This window comes from Meleagris gallopavo, chromosome 14, assembly GCF_000146605.3.
Source record: "Meleagris gallopavo isolate NT-WF06-2002-E0010 breed Aviagen turkey brand Nicholas breeding stock chromosome 14, Turkey_5.1, whole genome shotgun sequence".
Lineage (NCBI taxonomy): Eukaryota > Metazoa > Chordata > Aves > Galliformes > Phasianidae > Meleagris > Meleagris gallopavo.
In genome coordinates, this window is record NC_015024.2 from 14,414,549 (window position 1) to 14,434,158 (window position 19,610).

General features: G+C 39.2%; 1 protein-coding gene across 1 annotated transcript in view; it reads right to left on the minus strand.

Annotated features, from left to right (window-relative positions):
* Nucleotides 1-1,686: 1,686 nt before the first annotated feature.
* The window catches only part of SUCLG2 (succinate-CoA ligase GDP-forming beta subunit), a 103,765-nt gene continuing 85,841 nt past the window's right edge, over nucleotides 1,687-19,610 (minus strand). The window contains exons 10-11 of the mRNA XM_010718705.3: nucleotides 8,668-8,788; nucleotides 1,687-3,624 (exon numbers count right to left, since the gene is read on the minus strand). Coding sequence (XP_010717007.1) covers nucleotides 3,509-3,624; nucleotides 8,668-8,788 — 237 coding nt within the window. The 3' untranslated portion in view covers nucleotides 1,687-3,508. The remainder of the gene's footprint in view (nucleotides 3,625-8,667; nucleotides 8,789-19,610) is intronic.

The following is a 19,610-nucleotide window of genomic DNA, read 5'->3' on the forward strand; positions in this document are numbered from 1 at the left end:
CCCATTGTTAGGGAAAGTCTTGAGTCTGCATAATCTGCTTTTCATTTCCCTGGCAGCTGCAGATCATTCTCAGTGACTAAATTAAAAACAGTTTCTTTTAAGAATCCACCAGATCTGTCCTCCTGATTCCTCCCTGCACCTACAAGTCAGGACGAAAATAACAAAACAAAACCTTACCAACAAGCATTAAATCCTAGCAAATCAGGCTGGAAGGTCACCTCATCCATCCCTCTGCCCTGAGGCAAAAATCAACTCTTCTTAAAGCAGCCCTGGCAGATGCTCATCTAACTCCAAAACACATCCACTGATGATTTCACAGCTCGTTCCTTGGCTCACCTCTTGCCTGTAAGTCCGACCTAAATGTCCTTTGCCACAGTTAAAGCTCCTCACTGCTTGTCTTTTTGCAAGAAAGACTATTTCTCCTTGGAGGAGCACTAAGCCTGGTAGGCTGGTGGATTTCTGTAGCTAAGCAGATTCCTTTCAGAGGAACATGGTGTTGCCAGCACCAAGCCTGGAGCACACAGCCCAGTGGGGAGGCTCGGACTCACGCTTCGGAGCACCCCCAGTGCACTCACCAAGCACCGTGTGCCAACCAGCACAACGGCACCATCCAGACCAAGCTGCCACAGCAACCAGAGGCCTGAGAATGCCAGCAGTTCCCAGGCAGGGCAAGCAGCACAGCTGTGCTCCCTACGGGGCACCAGGTTGTGCTGTGGAGAAAAGGCGCTGCCGACAGATCTACACTGACGTGCCATTCCCATCACAGCAATTCTGCGGATGCCAGCTGCTTTTCCACACACAGGGAAGGAAAGCCCTGACAAACAGGTTAGCAAATGAATGTTAAGGACATAACTCCAGAACTCCCAGCTGTTACATGCTGTTCGCTGTGAGAATTTCAGAGTATCCAGTTAAAGACAACACAATGTCAGCATTAACAGCTTCCTCTTGCTTTTCCATCTACGTGCCCAATCCTACAGAGCTTTATTAATACAGGCTGAAATCTGAAGATTCAAAGGCAACTAAATCCCACTTAAACTCTCACAAAGGGAATTAGGTGGAACTTACTGCTGCTCTCCACAGGAGGGGCGATGCTCCCGTGTGCAGTGTCCTTCAGCTTTCAGTGCTAACTGCAGGACATTGGGCTGGGGACAGCAAACCTCACTTGTGCCAGGCTGCAACTCTGCATGCTAGAACAAAGAGAAGAGTATCCTTTCCAGGTATTGCATTACTTGTGATTTAGAACAGCTAAAACCATAGGAAGCGTAACTAAAAGCAAGGGAGACCAGAACCAACTACTCACGCTTCCACGCACAAGAAAGAACCCATCCAAGTGATAGCAAACCAGTTCACAGCATCACACACAGCAAGCTGTGCATACAAAGCATGCCTCTGGTCACAGAAAGCCAGCGGTGCCATGGCACAAGCACAGCATGCTGATTTGGAAACACATGCCCAGAGCTAAGAAAACTTTCAATGTAACAGCTGAAAAGTAAAAAATGATACTCTTCTATTCTGCATATGGCTTAACAGGAATGAAACTTACATGTACTGTCACTAGATTATGCATAAGAAATGGGAGAAAGATTATTTTTTATGGTATAAGGGTATATTGCATTAGTGAATATAAATTCCTATGTGTTTAACTTCATCAATCTCTAACAAAATGCTGAATGGAAGAACACCAAATACAACAAACAAATGTATTTTCTAGAGAGAACAAAGTCATTAAATGGGTTCATTTTTACATTTATTTGACCAAACAATTGGCATAGATAATGTTAATCTTTGCAGAATAATCACGTACACACAACAGTGGTTTTGGGACCCAAATTAGGTAGGCAGTGTATGACAACATTGCATAAACAGCTGTCCCACAGAATGCCTCTAGTTGCAGTATTCAAATACAGAAAAGAGTGACTTTTGTATTTATCCTGGCGAGGTAAACATTTCTTCCTTCAAAGCTGTGCACATCCATGCACCTTCACAAGAACTGCTAATGACACCCTTCTGTGCCATTCAGTCACTAAGTGCAGATCCAGCGGCATATTTATTGCTGTCCTAATGGCTGTAAGTTTTTGCCTTGAACAATAGGGAGAGAGAGGAATGGGGAAGAAAAACCTACCGAAACTGATGACAGCAGCCTATCTCCACTATTTGTGTGAAGGGGCAGAGATTAGTGCATGTAATTTATTTAGAAGGTGATCGTTTTAATGGAAATGTCAAGAAAAAATTATTTACATTTTTCTAAGCGGAACGCGGTATTGATCAGAGCTGCTCAAAAATCATCATTAAGAATTTATTAGACAAATTTTAACCTCTCTGCCCATTTACAAGATCTTCAAGACCCCATCACAATACTCAGTCATTTGTTCACTGTTCAATTTATTGATGATTCCCTGCAGTCCCTGTGCTGAGTGAGATCTGTACTGATTTCTGTAGTTACACAAGCCACTGGTATTGTCTTCTATTCCCTGAGTGAATGATTCATGTAACTAACAGCTTGAATTTGGACTGTTACAGAAGCATATAGAAGCTAAATAAATTTCAGCCCATATCTGGGTACTGAAACTCATTTCTCATATAGATTTTTACTGAGATCGTAGAAATGAAATACTTTAAAAATTGAAAAGTTCATCTGTGTTTTATTCTCGATAAATCAGAAATGTTTTTTGGGGGGTGAAGATATTTCAATTTAAGAATATTCCATGACTCTAATAGAAAACTGCTTCAGGATCTCACCTTACTCTAAAACCTCACAGCAGTGGTTACTTAGGAAAGTGGTTATTCTGAAAAGTGAGCAGCCGTTTTCTGCCTGACACGCACATTCTCCTCACATACCCCTCTTATGTGCCATGATCACACCTAGAAACACTGCACCTCACTTCCAAAACCTAGAAAATAAATCACATTCCACCTATTTACAGGTACAGTATAAGAAAGAAAAGTCCTTCCACTTCCAACTACTCTCTTCTACTGTGAGGTATACTTGTGAATCTACAAAAGAAAGTCATCTTAAGGCAAAACGTGTACTTTCTTAAAAATAAAAAAAGAGAAAAGAAAATAAACTTTCATTTGAATAAAAATAGACATTGTGAGCACAATTTTTTTTTTACATTCTTGTAAAAATCCATAAAAATATAAACCCATTATCAGTTTGCTGACTCTTTACAATATAAAAAGATGATTGATAGTATTGTGAAATAGTTTTCTCAGTGTTTATCAGTGGCAATTCTGGAAGAAAAGGAGAAAAGAAGATTTATGAAATTAAGTATTAATAAAACTCTTAATACCAAAATTATCAAAGCTAGGTGAAGATACACTTTTCAAGAAAGTAACTGCAAAAATTTGTGAGGCCCAATTTTCAAGTCTATCATTTGCCATGTGTCACAAAGAAAGTCCCCCATACACTGATGACAGCCTAGGAAAATTCCACCAATCCTCTCTGAACAGACAACAGGAATGACGTCTTGTAAAACATGCACACTTCCCGACAGATATCTTCAAGGAATTATTTTTTGGCCACACTCGCCACTGCTTTCTTTGCTGCATCTTCAAGGTCACTTGCAGAGGTAATAGGGAGTCCACTTTCATTCAAGATGCGCTGGGCTTCGTGAACATTTGTTCCTAATAAAGAACATTGGCTATAATTAGTAATTAATATTAACGAACAAATGAGCCTCTTCTACTAAATCTCTATTAGAACTGCTGATGCTTCAAAGTACACAATATTCCACTTAATGCCAGATCCAGTGACTGATTTAGATTGAGCTGAGAGGAAGGAACTCAACTTCAGTGACAATTATGAAAGGCAGCTCAATACGATAGCAAGAGGGACTTTGTAAAGATTAGAGGGTCAGTCCAACACCAGCGGAAGGGGTAGAAAGATCCCATAGACAAGAGCAGTACATAATGGATTGTGTACAAGGCCCTTACGATGCTTAGAAATTCACAATCCACTCTTATCCCTGAAGCATAAAGGACTATGTACTGATGAAAATCTTAATTCTCTGGAGCTTTCCCCAGCAAAGACACTTTTGATCACTGATGTTTTGAACTTCAAATCAGGTACTGCACTGAGCAAGTGGAATCCACCCTTCTGGATTACATCAGCAGTCACACGCACAGCACTCCAACTCAATCCTTTTTAGGATCATTTCTACCCCTCCTGTGCATAAAGTTTTTTGTTCGTTTGCCACATCAAACCATTCAATTACTTTGTAATTCCTAGACCTATCAAAATGAATTTTTATTATACTTGGAACCACACATTAATTGCACCCTTAATAATTAACAAAGAAAGAAGCATATTCCGTACTGTACAACTTCCAGAATTCTCATTTTAAAGGGTGATTTTTTTTTGTTTGTTTTTTTTTGTCAGACATTATACAATGTCTCAATTTACACAGCATAAGTAGAGAAATTTCAAAGTCTATCTAAGCAGTGTGCCCAAGTCATGACTCCCACTCCTGGACTGGAAGACCAAAGCCATCCCCACAACACAGCCCCAGCACTTCGTGATGGGCACAGGAGGTGGTGGGAAGAGGAGCGCAGGCCCCATCTGCCCACTGTTGGATGGTGCAGCCCACAGAGGTCATTGGCTTGCAGAGGACACACACTGTGAGACAGTGGCAACTTGGGGAGGAAGGTCAAAGATATCTGCAATTTCTGACAGAAGGGAAATGTGGTTGCATAGTAACATCCAGAATGGTCCAGAATTTTTCCTACAGAAGAGCACAGTAACTCAAACAAGATCATACTGTTTAAGGTTTTTCAATCATCCTATACATTGTAATGTGGAAATTGGTAATTGCCAGCAAATAATTGTATAGGAAAGTCAAAAGACCCTACATAGGTTGTCTTCTCCATTAAGTTCCTTACATTTGTACAGCAATTCCATAAAGTCTCAAAGGTTTTATCTACTTTAGTGTCATAAACACTAAACACCCAAGATTATACCAGCCTCTCAAATAGGATTCTACAAGTGTTATCAGGAGAACAAACGGAGACAGGGAAAAATTTTTACTGGAAATTTTCCCACACAGAAAAAAACACTGTGATAGCTACATATTTAATGTTTGCTGGTCACCAAATGGCAAATATTCATTTATCAGCAGGTGTGAATCACACAATACCTTGGGTCTACTCTGCACTGCATTGACTGCTCTGCACACTGCTTGTCTAACATGCATACCGAATCAACACAAAACATGGTGAAGGGAGGGAGGAGTTCATGCAGATGAACGAAAATATGAAAGCTTAAAAAAATCTCACTGCTCTCAGAACACTAAGGTCACACACACTATTTATTAAATACTGCCTTATAGGCAGGCCATACAACCAAACGTTTTTCAAGTATTTCATTTGCAGAATTTTTTAAAATTCTTTGAAGCTTTTTATCTCATCATGATGAGTGTTTTAGACACAGAGAGCATGCAAACTGTAATGATGCCCTGTTGAAAGCAGAGTTTTAAAATTAAATGTTCAGGAAATAGAAGAAGTATTTAAGAATGTACATAAGACATCATCTTATTAAAGTAGACGTTAAAATAAAGAAATAAATAATGCCACTGTTCTGACATTAACCTCCTGCCACTGGATGGTGTCAGAGAACTGTACTCAGAACCCTTATGCAGACTGTTGGAAGTAACCCGCTCTTTACCTGCACCATCACTAAGGAAGTGAAAATGCACAGCACTGAAGGCTGCAGGGCTTTGCTGCTGTTTTTTCCTCTCTTGTTATCATTTGCTTTTTGCTTCTGTCTTTGTTCTGCTTTTTAAACTTGATTGCTATTAGGAGAATGCCTCTCTGATGAGAAAAAAAATGTTTTTTCCTTCTGACACGTGTTACTACCAATGACACTCCAAAGAAAAATAAAAAGCTCTAATTTTATCAGTATATGCTTTGAAGACTTTATATTCTATTGGAAACCTGAACTCTGAAACAACCTCAATATTTTTGTACGTGTAATCTGTCACATTTACATTTCTATCATCTTGAAATCTCTGCTCTCCCTAGCAAAGTGAATCTATTCAACTCATTGCTCCTTGTAATAAATATTCTATCTGGGCATGATTCCACGAATTGTAGGATTATACCTGCACACGCTGTTAGGAACGAGACTGCACAGGTTGAATGAAAACAAAAAATAAAACACCCAATCATACTGCAACAGGATTTGAAAGCCAGGATGCCAGAAGAGATGGATATAAAATAAGTTCTAAACGTGACCTTGAAATGCCCTGTTACTATTGGTAGGTAATGTGGCATACTAAAATCACAGGTAATAGATACTAGACCACATTTGTGCTGACAAGCCATTGGGAGCGAGAAAGACAAGCTAGAGCAGAAGTCCACTTGTAAAAGATTTCTGAATAGGAAAATAAAGACAGAAAAAATCATCAGATGCTGAAAAATACAGATCACGAATCATATGGCTAAATATAAGAAGTCAGGGATTTAGGCATTTGAATAGAAGCCAGTTTGATTCTGTGTTTCCACATTTAAGTAGTTCTAATTCCTCCCAGTTCTTCTCATCCTAGGATGAGAAAAACACAATTCATTCTTTCAGAGAGAGAATGGAAAATTTCCAACACAAGAAGAAGACATTTAATTCACAATTCTTTTTTATTCTTTGCTATTTTCAAAGACTGAGCTCAATAAGTGAGAAACAATTTTTGGCTTCCATACAGCACTACTGGTTTGCTCTCACAAAACTTAATTGAAATACATTGCATTTTAAAGGGAAAAAGAAGTCCTGCATTAAAACAGCAGAAGTCGAGTTTTCGACATCTGTAAAAGATAAAATTCAGAATATGCAGTTTCTCCGTTTGCCTGTGAGCCTTTCAAACAACAATAATCCCATGTCTCAGCTGGTGAGTTCTTTACTGATAAGGCAAGTAAATACATATAATTATAAAGTTACCGTTTTCAAAGAGAAGAGTAATCCTTTCTTTATCCACTGGTAAAACAGCTTGTAATTATAATTCAACTGAGAACAAAGATTTGTCCACAGAATCCTGCTAAATCAAGGCAGATTTGACTGATTAAAACTCTAGTCATCACGACATTTGTAATACAGTGCATGTGGGCAAAGAGTCTTTAAAGTGCAGGTCACAAATCTGTTAGATTTAGGAAATAACCATGAACCTTCTATCGCCAAAAATGGAAATCCAAAAAAAGTGCTTGTCCCTTTTTCACCTTTTGAAGTGTAAAGTGTTATCAGTGATGCTTTAAAAAGTCTTGGGTCGTCTTATTACCTCTATAGTACTCATTATTTATTCAAAGTCATATATTTGGATAACCCAGTACGAGTTCAAAGAAGAACAAGGAAGATGATTAAGGATCTAGAGGGATTGATTTCTGAGGAAAGATTAAAAGAACCAAATACATGTACAGTTGGGTTGGGTGATTAAGGAGCAGAGAAAGCTGGAGTTACATGCTAACAGCTCCTAGGTGTGACTTCTGAAGGCTGGAAATATCAGAGGTCAGCATCTAGAATGAATTCACAGAGAACATTAGCAGTAACAGAAAGAATTAAAATGCTGTTGAGGTAAATATCATGCAAAAGTGGGAGCTGAATGTACTATAATGGGACACAGTGTCCTAAGAAAACATGGTAACATTAACCACTGAATGGCCAAGAAGCCTAAGAAAAATACTATCAAACCTAGCAAAGAGTGTGCAATCAAGGAAAGATGGCCAATGCAAGATATTTGCATTGAATGATGTGCTAGACTTGCTAAAGATTGAGCTTTGACCTCTGTGCATAAGCAGCACGTGGCTCTGCTATAGGTCATGGGCCCCAAGGCAGAAGCTCTCCTGATTCTCCCTACTTCCAGGCAAATCTCATTGAGCAGCACCTTTCACATACACCCAAACATGAATATTTAGAGAGACCATAAAAACTCTATTTTTCTAAGGCTACTTAAGTAAAAAAGAGAAGTTTTAAGCATAGCAGTACTGTGCTGATTTCATCCAGTGCACTTTTTCTATTTAGTGGCAGAAATCTTTCTTCTTCCTTCAGGATATTTCTCAGAAATCAGAAACAGAACTTCATACCTACTGCCTTTAAAGCAAAGGAAAGAAGAGGAGCCAGTAACCACCAAGGAATATTCTTCCTCACCCCTTCATTATTTCTTTACTGGATTTCCTCTAAAGCTTATTCTGTACCTTTAGCAAATTCATTTTTTAATGGATTTTCTGGACACTTCAGTACTTGGCTGGAGAACGCACTGCAGTAAGCTCTCTGAGAAATACTACTTCTAACCTCTTTCTTTTAATTATATTGGAGAAAAATTAAGAAAACTATTTTGCTGTGCGTTTAGAAATAATAGAAATGCATTCAGAAAAAAAAAAAACAGATGAAAAGGAAATACGTTCTAGTGAGTAGCAACTTGCATCAAAATCATTTCTATTTGCATTGCAAATGTTACAAGCAAAACTATAATGCTTTCATTGCAAAATTTCATCTCTTTGCATACCACCTGGTACACCAGGGATACAGAAATACACAAGGAAAGAGAGTTTACTGTCTTTAGGTCATGCCATAGATAGAGAATTAAACATAGTGTGCTGGACTTTCTTGTTTAGAGCTTAGAAACCAACAAAGCTGAAAATAACATACTGTGAGCGTGAGGGAAGATTTTGTCTGGGACCACCAGCACTCACCTTCCAGCCTGACCACCAGAGGCACTTTCAGCTCAAGCTCTCGGCAGGCTTTGGTGATACCATTGGCTATAATGGCACAGTTCACGATACCGCCAAAAATGTTTACAAGAATTGCTTCAACCTGTGGGAAAGAAGAGTGGGAAACAGTTATTTTTAATAAAAATGTGTAACAGATCCAAAGCAAGGTAAAAACTTCCCTCTGTTAGGCAGAGTTTCATTTACAGAAGGCTGGAAGCTTCATGGCTGTAGCTCAAAGAAGTTGATTTTGAATGTATTGTTTCTGTAGTACGTTGCAATGATTAAATGCCTTGGTCTAACGTGACACTGCAATTTACGTCATAAAAGACATTGTTAAGCAGAAAAGGAGAATTTCTACTCATAAATTAAAATAAAAACAGATAATCTACATTTTGGATTTGGAAGAATCTTCAGAGTTTGGGACTGAAGACAGACTGGATATCTGTTTATGCACACTTCACAAAATAATACAGATGTACACTTTGTTATAAGCAGTGCAGAGGACATGGTAACACACTTGCCCTGACTTGATAAAGATGAGTAAAAATCCCTTCTAATTAATAAGGAGAGCCATGTAATGAAGAGTTTTCACTGCTACAGATTAATTGATAACAACTTCAGCTACTGTTCATCAGTTTATAGAAATTGAAATTCCTGCACCCATTTCACCACCCAGGTGCCTTGGGTCCCCAGCTTGAAAAGAGCATTTGATTTTCATGAAATCAAATACAGCAATAGTAAAAAGTAATAATAAGGACAGGTAACAAAAACTGACAACAAAGAGCTTCCTTGATGTTTGCAATAGAAAACAGCACAGTACGATGCCTTAGAAAGATAACTGTTCTTCTACACACATAAAATTACGTCAAGGCAGCACAACACTGAATCCAAGCTCCCATGGCAGGCTTCCCACCACAGCTCTTGGAGGGCTGAGGATGCTCCACAATAACCTTCTCCAAGCAACACAAATAAGCTTTGCCAGAATCACGCTGACTCACAGGAAGATGAAATAAAGAGAGGGGATTAGGTCTGAAGGAATGAAACAGCACTGGATCTCACTTGTGCACGATGTCAACCATAGTTATGCTAAACTCATAGCACAAGGTGAACAGATTCCCCTTGCCCTGCAGGCAGACGGCCTCATGCTGGCACTGAGAACACTCCCTGCAGTCACACATGTGTGCAGTTCTGCACCACCAGGTCCAGCCTTCCTCTGCAGATAAAACGTGACAACTGGCTCTGGAGATGTGCAGTCACACATCTCACCACAGCCAGAAGAACTGCCATCCACAATACAGCAAGAAAAAGGGGAAAAATCTTAATATATGCTTCACTTCCCACAAGTAATCAGCTCACCCGTATCCTTCAGTAGAAACCTAGAGCCATCATTTACTGCTGGCAAGTGCAGTGCGATGCAGATCTCCAACGCCAGCTCAACAACCCTAAAATGTAGGTGACAGTGGGAGCGCGTCGCTGACTTCTCCCAACACCTTCTGTTGCTCCCAGTTCCAAGGCTTCTCACGACACTGCCCTCGTTAAACACAGGCCAACATCTTAATGTCACGTTAAATGCATACATTCACCAGTCTAGGGTTTCATGGTGATGTCATTGCAACTATTTATTTCGCCTCTGTGTTCCCAGGAAGTCCTTCCCTTTGTAGAAGCTACCAATGATGAAACCTTACAGGGCTCCTTCTCTGACTTCCTCCAACTCTACCTACCTATGCAAATATTCATGGGCTTGGGGTGTAAAAACACATCAAGGGAAAATAGAGCCCTTCAAAGTCTTATGCCATTAACCCTTAAGGTAGAAAGCTACCTATGCAAAATGCTTTGATGTTGAAATGTACTGGTGATGTATTCTAGCAGGACAAGCCCCAGGCACTGCTTTGCCCTTCCTAACACATGCTCCTAAATCAGGGACATTGCGTCAGGCATGTGACATATCAACTTAACCAAGGGTATTTACATTATTAGAGATAAAGAGGAGGATATTATGCTCAGTACAGATATTTTAATTCCTAATGCAGACATTCTCATTTAAGGATCTGCTTTTTAGCTTTCAAGCTGAATTCTAATCAGGTCTTCTAATCCATTGGCAGCAAAAGGAAAAAAAAATGTTGAAGGAAATTAGATGCAGCTCGAATAATTGATGTTTGTGTGTTTGACTTTAATAAAAACACACTGTTAAATTAAAGAGGAGTCTAAAAGGACTCAATCAATAAGAAACTGATTCAGGTGGAGAATTCAATCTTGGGTTTTATCGTAATCTTCCAAATAAGCCAACACATCAGTCCCAGTGATGCTGAGATTCACTTTAACTTCACTGAAACTTGTGAACATTGTTTATATATGCTTGTGTAGACTGAAGAGATCTTGCATTTCTAGTTGAAAGAACTTTAACATTCAGACCCAGCATACAGATGGAAAGGTTTTCAGTATTTCATGTGCACAGAGAGAACGTGCATCTCTGCATTACTCAAGTCTACAACAGAAAACCTCTTTTTAAAAAAAAAAAAAATTGGAATTGTTAAGTATTAGTGTGCTCAGTATCTAATGCATATGGAATGACAGATTAATAGCAAGATGGTAAATTACCCAATACAAGACTTGGTAGCATTATTACCACATCTACCCAGTAGCATCCCTTATTAAATTAGTTTGTGTTTCAGTGACATTATCAATGAAATTCAAGATACCAGCATATCCAAAGGTTGGGCTTTTTCCATCTACTGAAACAACTGATATGAAATCAGTTAAATGTACTCAGAATTAATTATGGACACCTCTGGAGAATCAGAAGAACCCACAATAGCATTAAGAAGTCACCATCAATGGTGGTAACAACCTGCAGGCTGCCAGCTCCAAGCAGAAGGGATGGAGACTTAAGTAAGAGCTGCATTACTGCTGTCTTCATGCCAGGTACAGCACGAGGCATTGCAAATGCTGCACTACCTATTAATTTCACAGCTCCTAAATACTGTATGTACATACAGACAGACACACAGCCTTCTCTCTCTTTATATGAGAAATATTTATGCGTAGCTGCATATATAAAATCTACATTGCTTAATTACTAACAATTTTAATTTACAGCAACTTTTTGTTAAAGCAAGCCCTGACAAGGTTTGACAGAGCCTGCAGTCGTGTTCTAAACACCTGATGTTGGAAAAATAAAACAAAAGCCAGCAAAAGCCAACAAAGTAGGTGTAACAGACCAATGGCAGATACTTCAACTCTAACAGAACCCCAAATTTCACACAGAAGAAAAACCCCACCATGACTGCTCATTAACCTGAGGTTTCACAACCACTTGAAGCACAGGTGGCCACCAGTGATGGCTGTCTTGCTTTCCTCCATCTTTTTGCCTTATACATACACACAGATGCATGAATACTCACAATGAACTGTAAATATTACTGTATAATCTCTGACCTTGTGCAAAATTGTTATTTAATTTTAAAAGTAGCCACTCAGCAATTATCAATAAAACCACACCTGCAGCAAATTAAAAGCTCTGCTAGCAAAGAGCTCACTCATACTTTGCCAGAAAAAAAGAAAACACACAAAACATAGCCAGCTCTACATCTCAAGCTAACTGAATTCATTTACTAACCACTCCTAGCTCTTCCATCAGCTAAAGACAGACACAGACTCTTGAAACACCTTGTGCTTGTCACAAGATTTGTTACCCAGGACATCGCAGTTCACACCCACATTGAGGACAGTCCATCTATGGGCTGCAGTTGGCCAACTTGTTCTTGCCTGGAGACTTCCAGTGCTTCCCAAGGTTATAACACAAATCCTATCTCCCAGTCCTGCTGGTCAGCGGGGTCTAAATTGGCATCCTCAAAAACACATTATTTTACCAAAGTAATCCACGAATTCACCCACAGTTAAACAAGATAAAGCCAGTAGTATGCTGTCAGGCAAAACTGAGGTGAAAAAAAAAAATACGTGCATAAAATGGGATACGTAGTTCTTCATTTTCAATTTAATAAGACACATTTAATCCTTTCTATTTTTCCACCGGTCTTTATACTCATTCATTCACAGTTTAAAAATATTTGTTTTAAAGTGAGAAAATCAGATTGCCTGCAACTCCCAGCATCATGTAACAAAACAAATACCATACATTTGCATCTTTGCTCCACTTCTCTGCTCCAACTGACCCAAACATTTCTAAACATCCCTACATTACTCTACTTTGGTTCCAAGTTACAGTTATTTACTCTTATCCAGTACTGAAATCTTACTGCAATCTACTAGATTCTTTTATCAGGCAACGTTCATGGTTCATCTGCAATTAAAAATTAAGCCTCCCGTATCAGCAGTACGAGTCACAAACACAGAAACAATTCCTTTAGACATCCACTAGAGGACAGTGCAACTCAACGTGGAAAAGGAATACAAAAATCCCCTTGGAGGGAAGTGCGAGGTTATTTTTTCTACTTAAAAGCTGAACTCTATTTTATTTTACGAAATGAGAGGCAAAGTGATATTTTGCATCTTTAGGGTGGAATTTTCAAAGTCTGAAGGTGATAAAATTAAGGAAGATGAGTCATCCAAAAGTAAAGCAAGAACGCCTGCAGTCAAGAAATAGCAGTGCCATGCAATTTTGAATGTTTTTGACTGTTCCAAAATGGGTCAGGATTTAGGATTCAGGGTTTAGGATTCACTGTAACACACCGTTATATCACAGCATGAAAGCAATGCTGATGAATCCTCCAAAGATTCAGATTTTCATTTGGGGCAGAGGGTTGGGCTGACAAGTAGGAAAAGCACTGAGCATTTCCCTGATGCTGTTATTTTGGCTTTTATTGAAGACGTTCTCTGTCTCACAGAGTGTGAACGTGTGGCTCTTGCTACATCCAGTTGCTGTACATCTTTTGGGAGCAGAAACATTCCCATTCTATGTGCACAGCCTCTTTCAAACTCCCAAATACCACTGCAGCCACCACAGCAGCATTTGGAATAGTCACTTCGGCATTACTTTTCAGTGAGGCAAGTCACTGGAGAAGGCCTCTGAAAGGCTTCCCTATATGTGGGCCCCATCCATGGGTCACACGCTGGGCACACTCATCACAACCATGCCATCACTGCTGTGCAGCACCTGGCACACGACCACGCTTCAAGCATGTTTTGGAAGATGTAAACCTTCCCCTGTTTTCTGTGCTACTGCCTGACAACGCATCAGCCATTCCCTGTCCTGAAACCATGTTCTCGACTGCGTTAACATGAGCTAATTAATCCTACTTCAGAATACAGGCAGAGCGGGCAAAGGAGTGCCTGCAAGCATGTAGGCATGTTTTCACTGATAGGAAGCACAGCAATGTCCTAGTGTAATCTTTATTTATGGTAATAAGGGACAAGAATAAGGAAAGAGGGAAGGAAAAATCTTGAGGCCACAGTGCTATTCCAAAATATATTTGAGAATTGAGACAACAGCTTTTACTATCATTCGGGGGATGAAATGCAGCTGGCAGTTGGTAAAACAATTGCATTTTCGGTGCCAATATGAGAGGATAATGATCATGGGTACAAGGAATAAAAGAGTATAAATTAAATTTGTTCTGACTATTGTTTAAATATCTGAGCTTCAGAGAGATCAAGCCCCTGGATGAGCCCATGCAGATCAAAATAAAATTAAGGGGTGATGATGACTACCTCCATGACTGCATACTGCAAGAACAAAAAAATGCACACAATTCTGCATCAAAGGTGCAATATTGCAGGTGTTTTTAAATTTTCTCGTTGTGCCCCCAGAACCAAGGGTAGATGCATGTTTAGGTCTGAGTTAGGGATTTTATTTTGGAAAAAAAATGACACAGCCATCCACCCCTCTCATAGGCATATTTGGAGAGCGCTGGTCATTAAACACTTAGGGAATTCATGTCATTTGACTGCACCATATTAGCATAATTAGTTATAAATACTCTCCAAACCCACTTACCCAAGGTGGTTTATAGACTACAAAAGGTCTATTAAAATTGATCCAATATTTGCCAAATTTTGCCTGCGTACTTTTTAATTTCTCAGAGAAATTGTACTATGTGCTACCCGTAACATTCTTAGCATCTGAAGCTGAAACCAGATTTCTGACAAACAATAATCAGCTTTCTGAAAAATAATGTAGCAAAGTGATCCTCATCTGAGCAATGTCATACGACAGGATGCGTGTGCGCCTGCTATCTCAGCAACACATTGTGCCCCAGGATGGATCTGTGCACCGTCTCACTGGGCTTTATGATTCATTCAAAGGCCGAAGGCCAAATGATTTTTCATCATTCAAACTCAAAAAACGCAGTGTTCCTGGAAGGAGGGAGAAGATGGATAGATAAAAATGGAGCGAGCACAATACTCGAGCACAGCGCAGGGCTGTCAGACGAGTTGTTCACACTAAGTTATGCTGCTCAGTGCATTTGGGTGTGTTAACAAACACTTGGCCAACGACCCAAACAATTAAGTTTTGCAATCATGAATAGTCATAAAATGACTTGACTAAACAGACCACCTGTTTTGATAATCAGTTCAAGTCTTCATTTTTATTTCACACATTCCATTCGTGAAGATCTTCAGTTGTGCCTTCTCTCAACCTGTTGGCCACGGATGTGATTCGGACATGAAGTTCAGCTCAATTGTGCTTTACTGCAAACTGAGAGAGTAACTTCAAAGTTCAGAAGAGGTGAGGCCTGAAATCTTGATGTAATGTTTGAGAAATATCAGACAAATTTCTTAGCAAAGTTTTAAAATGACATGTTGAATGTTGTGCTACTTTAAGCTATTTTAAAACTGTTTTAAAAGAAGAAAAATAATTCTTAGCCTATAAAGAGGTCTTAGGGCTTTTCTACCTACTGAAAGTTGGGAACTCCCTTTGCATGAAGATTTCACCTTCTGTTTGACTTCATATCATAACACACCTAAGCCATCACGCCACTCTTATCATTCACTTTTCCCAGCATTCAGTTCTACACTTTCTCTTGAGTAAGGGACAGGTCCAGCTGTTACTTTTCCAACCATTATGGCAAGGGATTTATTTCCTGAAACTAGCACCCATCCAAACCATCTTCACCTCTAAAGGTATATTTAAAGAGAGAACGGGAATACTGTATTTATTTAGAGTATCAAAATATTAAGTGTTTGTAACCACCTCAAAGGAGAAAACGTGAAGAACAGTGAATATTTTGCTGTAGAGAACCTGAGATCTTCCTATTTTTCACCTGAGAACCATCTCTGGCATGCATTCCCCACGTAGAAAAACATAAAAACAAGCTTTTATCTAGGTCACACTTTTTTTTCTTATTGAGACAATGGAAACTTTTATAAAGGGATTTTGTAATTCCAGAAGCTTAATTAATGTGTAAAAATGCATTGTCATGGGTACTGAACTGCATATACACGTCTGAAATCTGCAAATAATTAGAAACAGTTCTTTTATGGTAACATGCTAGTCATCAAAAACCCAAATTGCTGTGCTCATTAGGTTCTGAATTACTATCACATAAAATCAGCTAACTATTAACGCATAACTAAAATCACAATGGAAACAGTAAAACTAAGGAAGGTACCAAAGAAGGGTAACAGAGATACTGAACACGCTTTGGATACGGAATGAGCAAATAAAACAGGGCTTTCCATCTTAGAAAAAGGAAAACTGAAACACAGTATTTTGGGAAGACCGCAAGTAGTGAGAGGAAAAGGAGCAAGGTGCAATCAGTGCCTGCCTCCAGGGGTGTTTCTTGCCTAGCTCTTCGTTTGGGCAATGCCAGAGATAGCAAAACACAAAAGGGATAATCAATTTTTCAGTCATTTTTATATAGAGAATACTGTTACTGTGAGGATTGGCACAGGATACTATGGATGTGAAAAGCTCACATGAGTCCAGAATATACAGACATAAATTCATGGAGGAAAGGCAAAGGCTGGTAAATACAAGGATATCAAAGATCACTTGAAAGCAGGGGGCATGTGTCAAGCATCCTCACATGTTTGTCCTTGGCTAATGCTCTTTTCTAGGAACTGGCTTTTGGCTGCTATTGGAGACAGAAGATGATATACCAAGGCAGATCCAAATGTTTCTCCATTAAACAACTGGTATCTCTCTCATTTAATTATTATTCTTATGCATCCCCTGGCTCAAATTAAATAACAAAGCAGTTAGTGCTTGAATGTTTGTTCCTTTATCTGTATCCCTGATTACAGGACTGCCTAATTTCAGCAGTTACCATTTAACTGTTGAAGAAGGTGCCATTTGGCAGATGATTGAATAGGTAATCAATAGCCCACCATAAAGACTTGCTGCCACCTAAACATTGGTGAGAACTTTTGTTCCAGAGACTTCTCTTTGGAAAACTGGCTTGTCCAGCATTATATATTGAAGACATTCAGCTGAGAACAGGACTGCTGAAAGATGGATGTTGATCCTTATCATTCGCAAGGTTTATTTAAAGTAATTTAAACTAAAAAAAAAAAAGTGACAGTTTAAAAATTAATGACCAGTAATAACATCCTGACAAATAGGATGCCAAGCTAAGAACTGTATTATTGTGAAAGGGGGTGACTCAGAAGCTGACGAAGTGGCTCTCCATTCTTTTTCGATTGCCTCGCTACTTGTGAAATCATAAAATGCAATTTAACATTATTGTTTTCCCTTAGAATTAAGGGAGGGAAAATGCCCTGAGACATCAGCGACGTTACCTTATTCACTCAAATAATCTAAACTCTCATCTTCATTTTCAGTAAACTTTTTTTTAACCTATTTTCTGCCTCGAAAAAAGGAATCAGCTTCAGAGAAATAATTATTTGATAATGAACTACCAGACACTTTTCACAAATTTATCAAAGCATCTTATAATAAAAGCAGAGTCGAATTTTTTAACCACAATTCCAAAGTGATATAATCAGCAAATCTGAACTGTGAAAGAAGTTATATGGCTACATTAAGAAACAGATGGAGTGAGCATAAAACAATCACAGATAAGCCAGCATAAAGGAACTTAACTTTAGAGTAATCAAGGTTGAGATGCTCAAGGCAGCCATGGGGAGTCATAGACATTAAAATTAGCAGGAGAAGCATGTAAATCACAGTCTGCTTCTTATACTTCAGTGCAGGCCTGTATGGAGCAACACAAAGAACTGGAATTCTCTCACTTAACCATATTGCACTCCTTGACAAAAGATTTTGCAGTACAGGCAAGGAAAAATACCCAGGAGAGCCAGGCTGAGTATTCTGTAACTATCAGAAAATCCAGATGCCTGTCAACTTCAGTGAGAAACAGAAAATTTTAAATTTTCAACTCTCCCATTACATAGAAAAAAAAAGTCAAAAGCCCAAAGACCTCACTTGGCTTGAGTAACAGATTTCTAAATTCAAATCTTCTGCAGTGATCCATGCTGTGATATATTGTGAACCTAATATTGGTTCCTTGGTGCAGGAATATAAGCAGGAAATAAAAAACCAACCCGATTCTGTTTCAACTGCAATATTACATGCTAAGTGAACAGTTAAGTCCTGCACTGTCTCATAGGTTTTAGTTTCAAAAAATCAGTTAAACAAGTACATGCAAAATAATTTCTTCATCTACAAACTGGTACCCATAAAATGACATCATAGGTTTAGGATCCTCTTGTGGCCACTTTTTGTACTTCTTTGCTGGATGACACATGGAATGGAAAAGTTTGTCCTTATCTTGGAATCTGTTTCATCACCTAGCACACCTTGTTTGCAGACAAGTGCCCAGAACCTATCACAGTCAGGGAAAGCTGTACAAATAAATGCAAATTTAAAGTCTCTATTTCAAAGATAACAATGTAAATGATTATAAGTAAGGAAATTGATGCAGGCAGAAACAGTTTAATGCATGTACTGGGTGTAGATTTTGTTAATTACTTTTTAAGTACTTAAACACAGTAGTAGCTGAAGAGAATTTGAAAGAGAGATTACATACAAATGCTTCCATGTGGGTGTTTCCTGCTGAGCTGCAGTCTGCCATAGCAGCACTGATTAATCAGGGAAGCCTTGCCTTCACTTTCTAGTTCCTTAATGGCCCCAAACCACCCCCATTCCCACCCTCTCTCTTCAAGCACCAAAAAGGCTGCTCCTGCCTCCATTCTGTACTGCCAGCTGATGGCTGCCACTGGCTAAGCTGAAACAGCCAGCCTAAGACACTTTCTTACCCAGGCTTTCATGTCTAAGAGAAGCTTTCCAATAAGATTCCCCACTGCCACTCCACTGATACCTTTTAGTTATGGTAACCTTAATCCCTCAAAATACTCTGGGTGTGACAAAGATAAGGCTGTGATTGTTGCTTTCCATCTCCATTTCCCAACCTAGACCATGCTGGAACCTTATGGCACAAGTTCCTGAAATGGCTGGAATCCAAACCAAGCATGAACAAAAGGAGAGAGGAGAAAGATTTCACTTTCTCACCTGAGTTACCTGCAGTGCAAAATCACCTCCTAAGACTCAGAGCTCTTTTTATTACAGACTTGGATTTTATTCTGCATCGATGCACTCTATGGCACAGTGATCCTAGGCCATCGAGAGCCAGAGCAAGAAGAGAAATACAGGCAGTAATGACACTGTGCTGTAACAGCAATTAGCCTCATCCAGCAGCTGCAAAACGACCGTAGTTCAACAGGGAACTAATGTACTGGCCCTGAAAGCCAACCCATGTGCACTTCAAGCTATTGTCTTTTAATTCATTGCAGTTAGCATTTTAATGCTACAGTTCACCTCCATAAGGATAATGCTGAACGAATGCGGATACCTGCAGCCAGCATCACAGCAGTGTGTGGATATACTCTCACCAGTACCAGCCATAGCAGAAGATTATAGTTCTGAGAAGCAAGAAGGTGACACATAGGCGAGTCCCAAAAGATCTTATCCATTGCACACCTTTGCAACAGGTCCTCTGCAGAAGCAA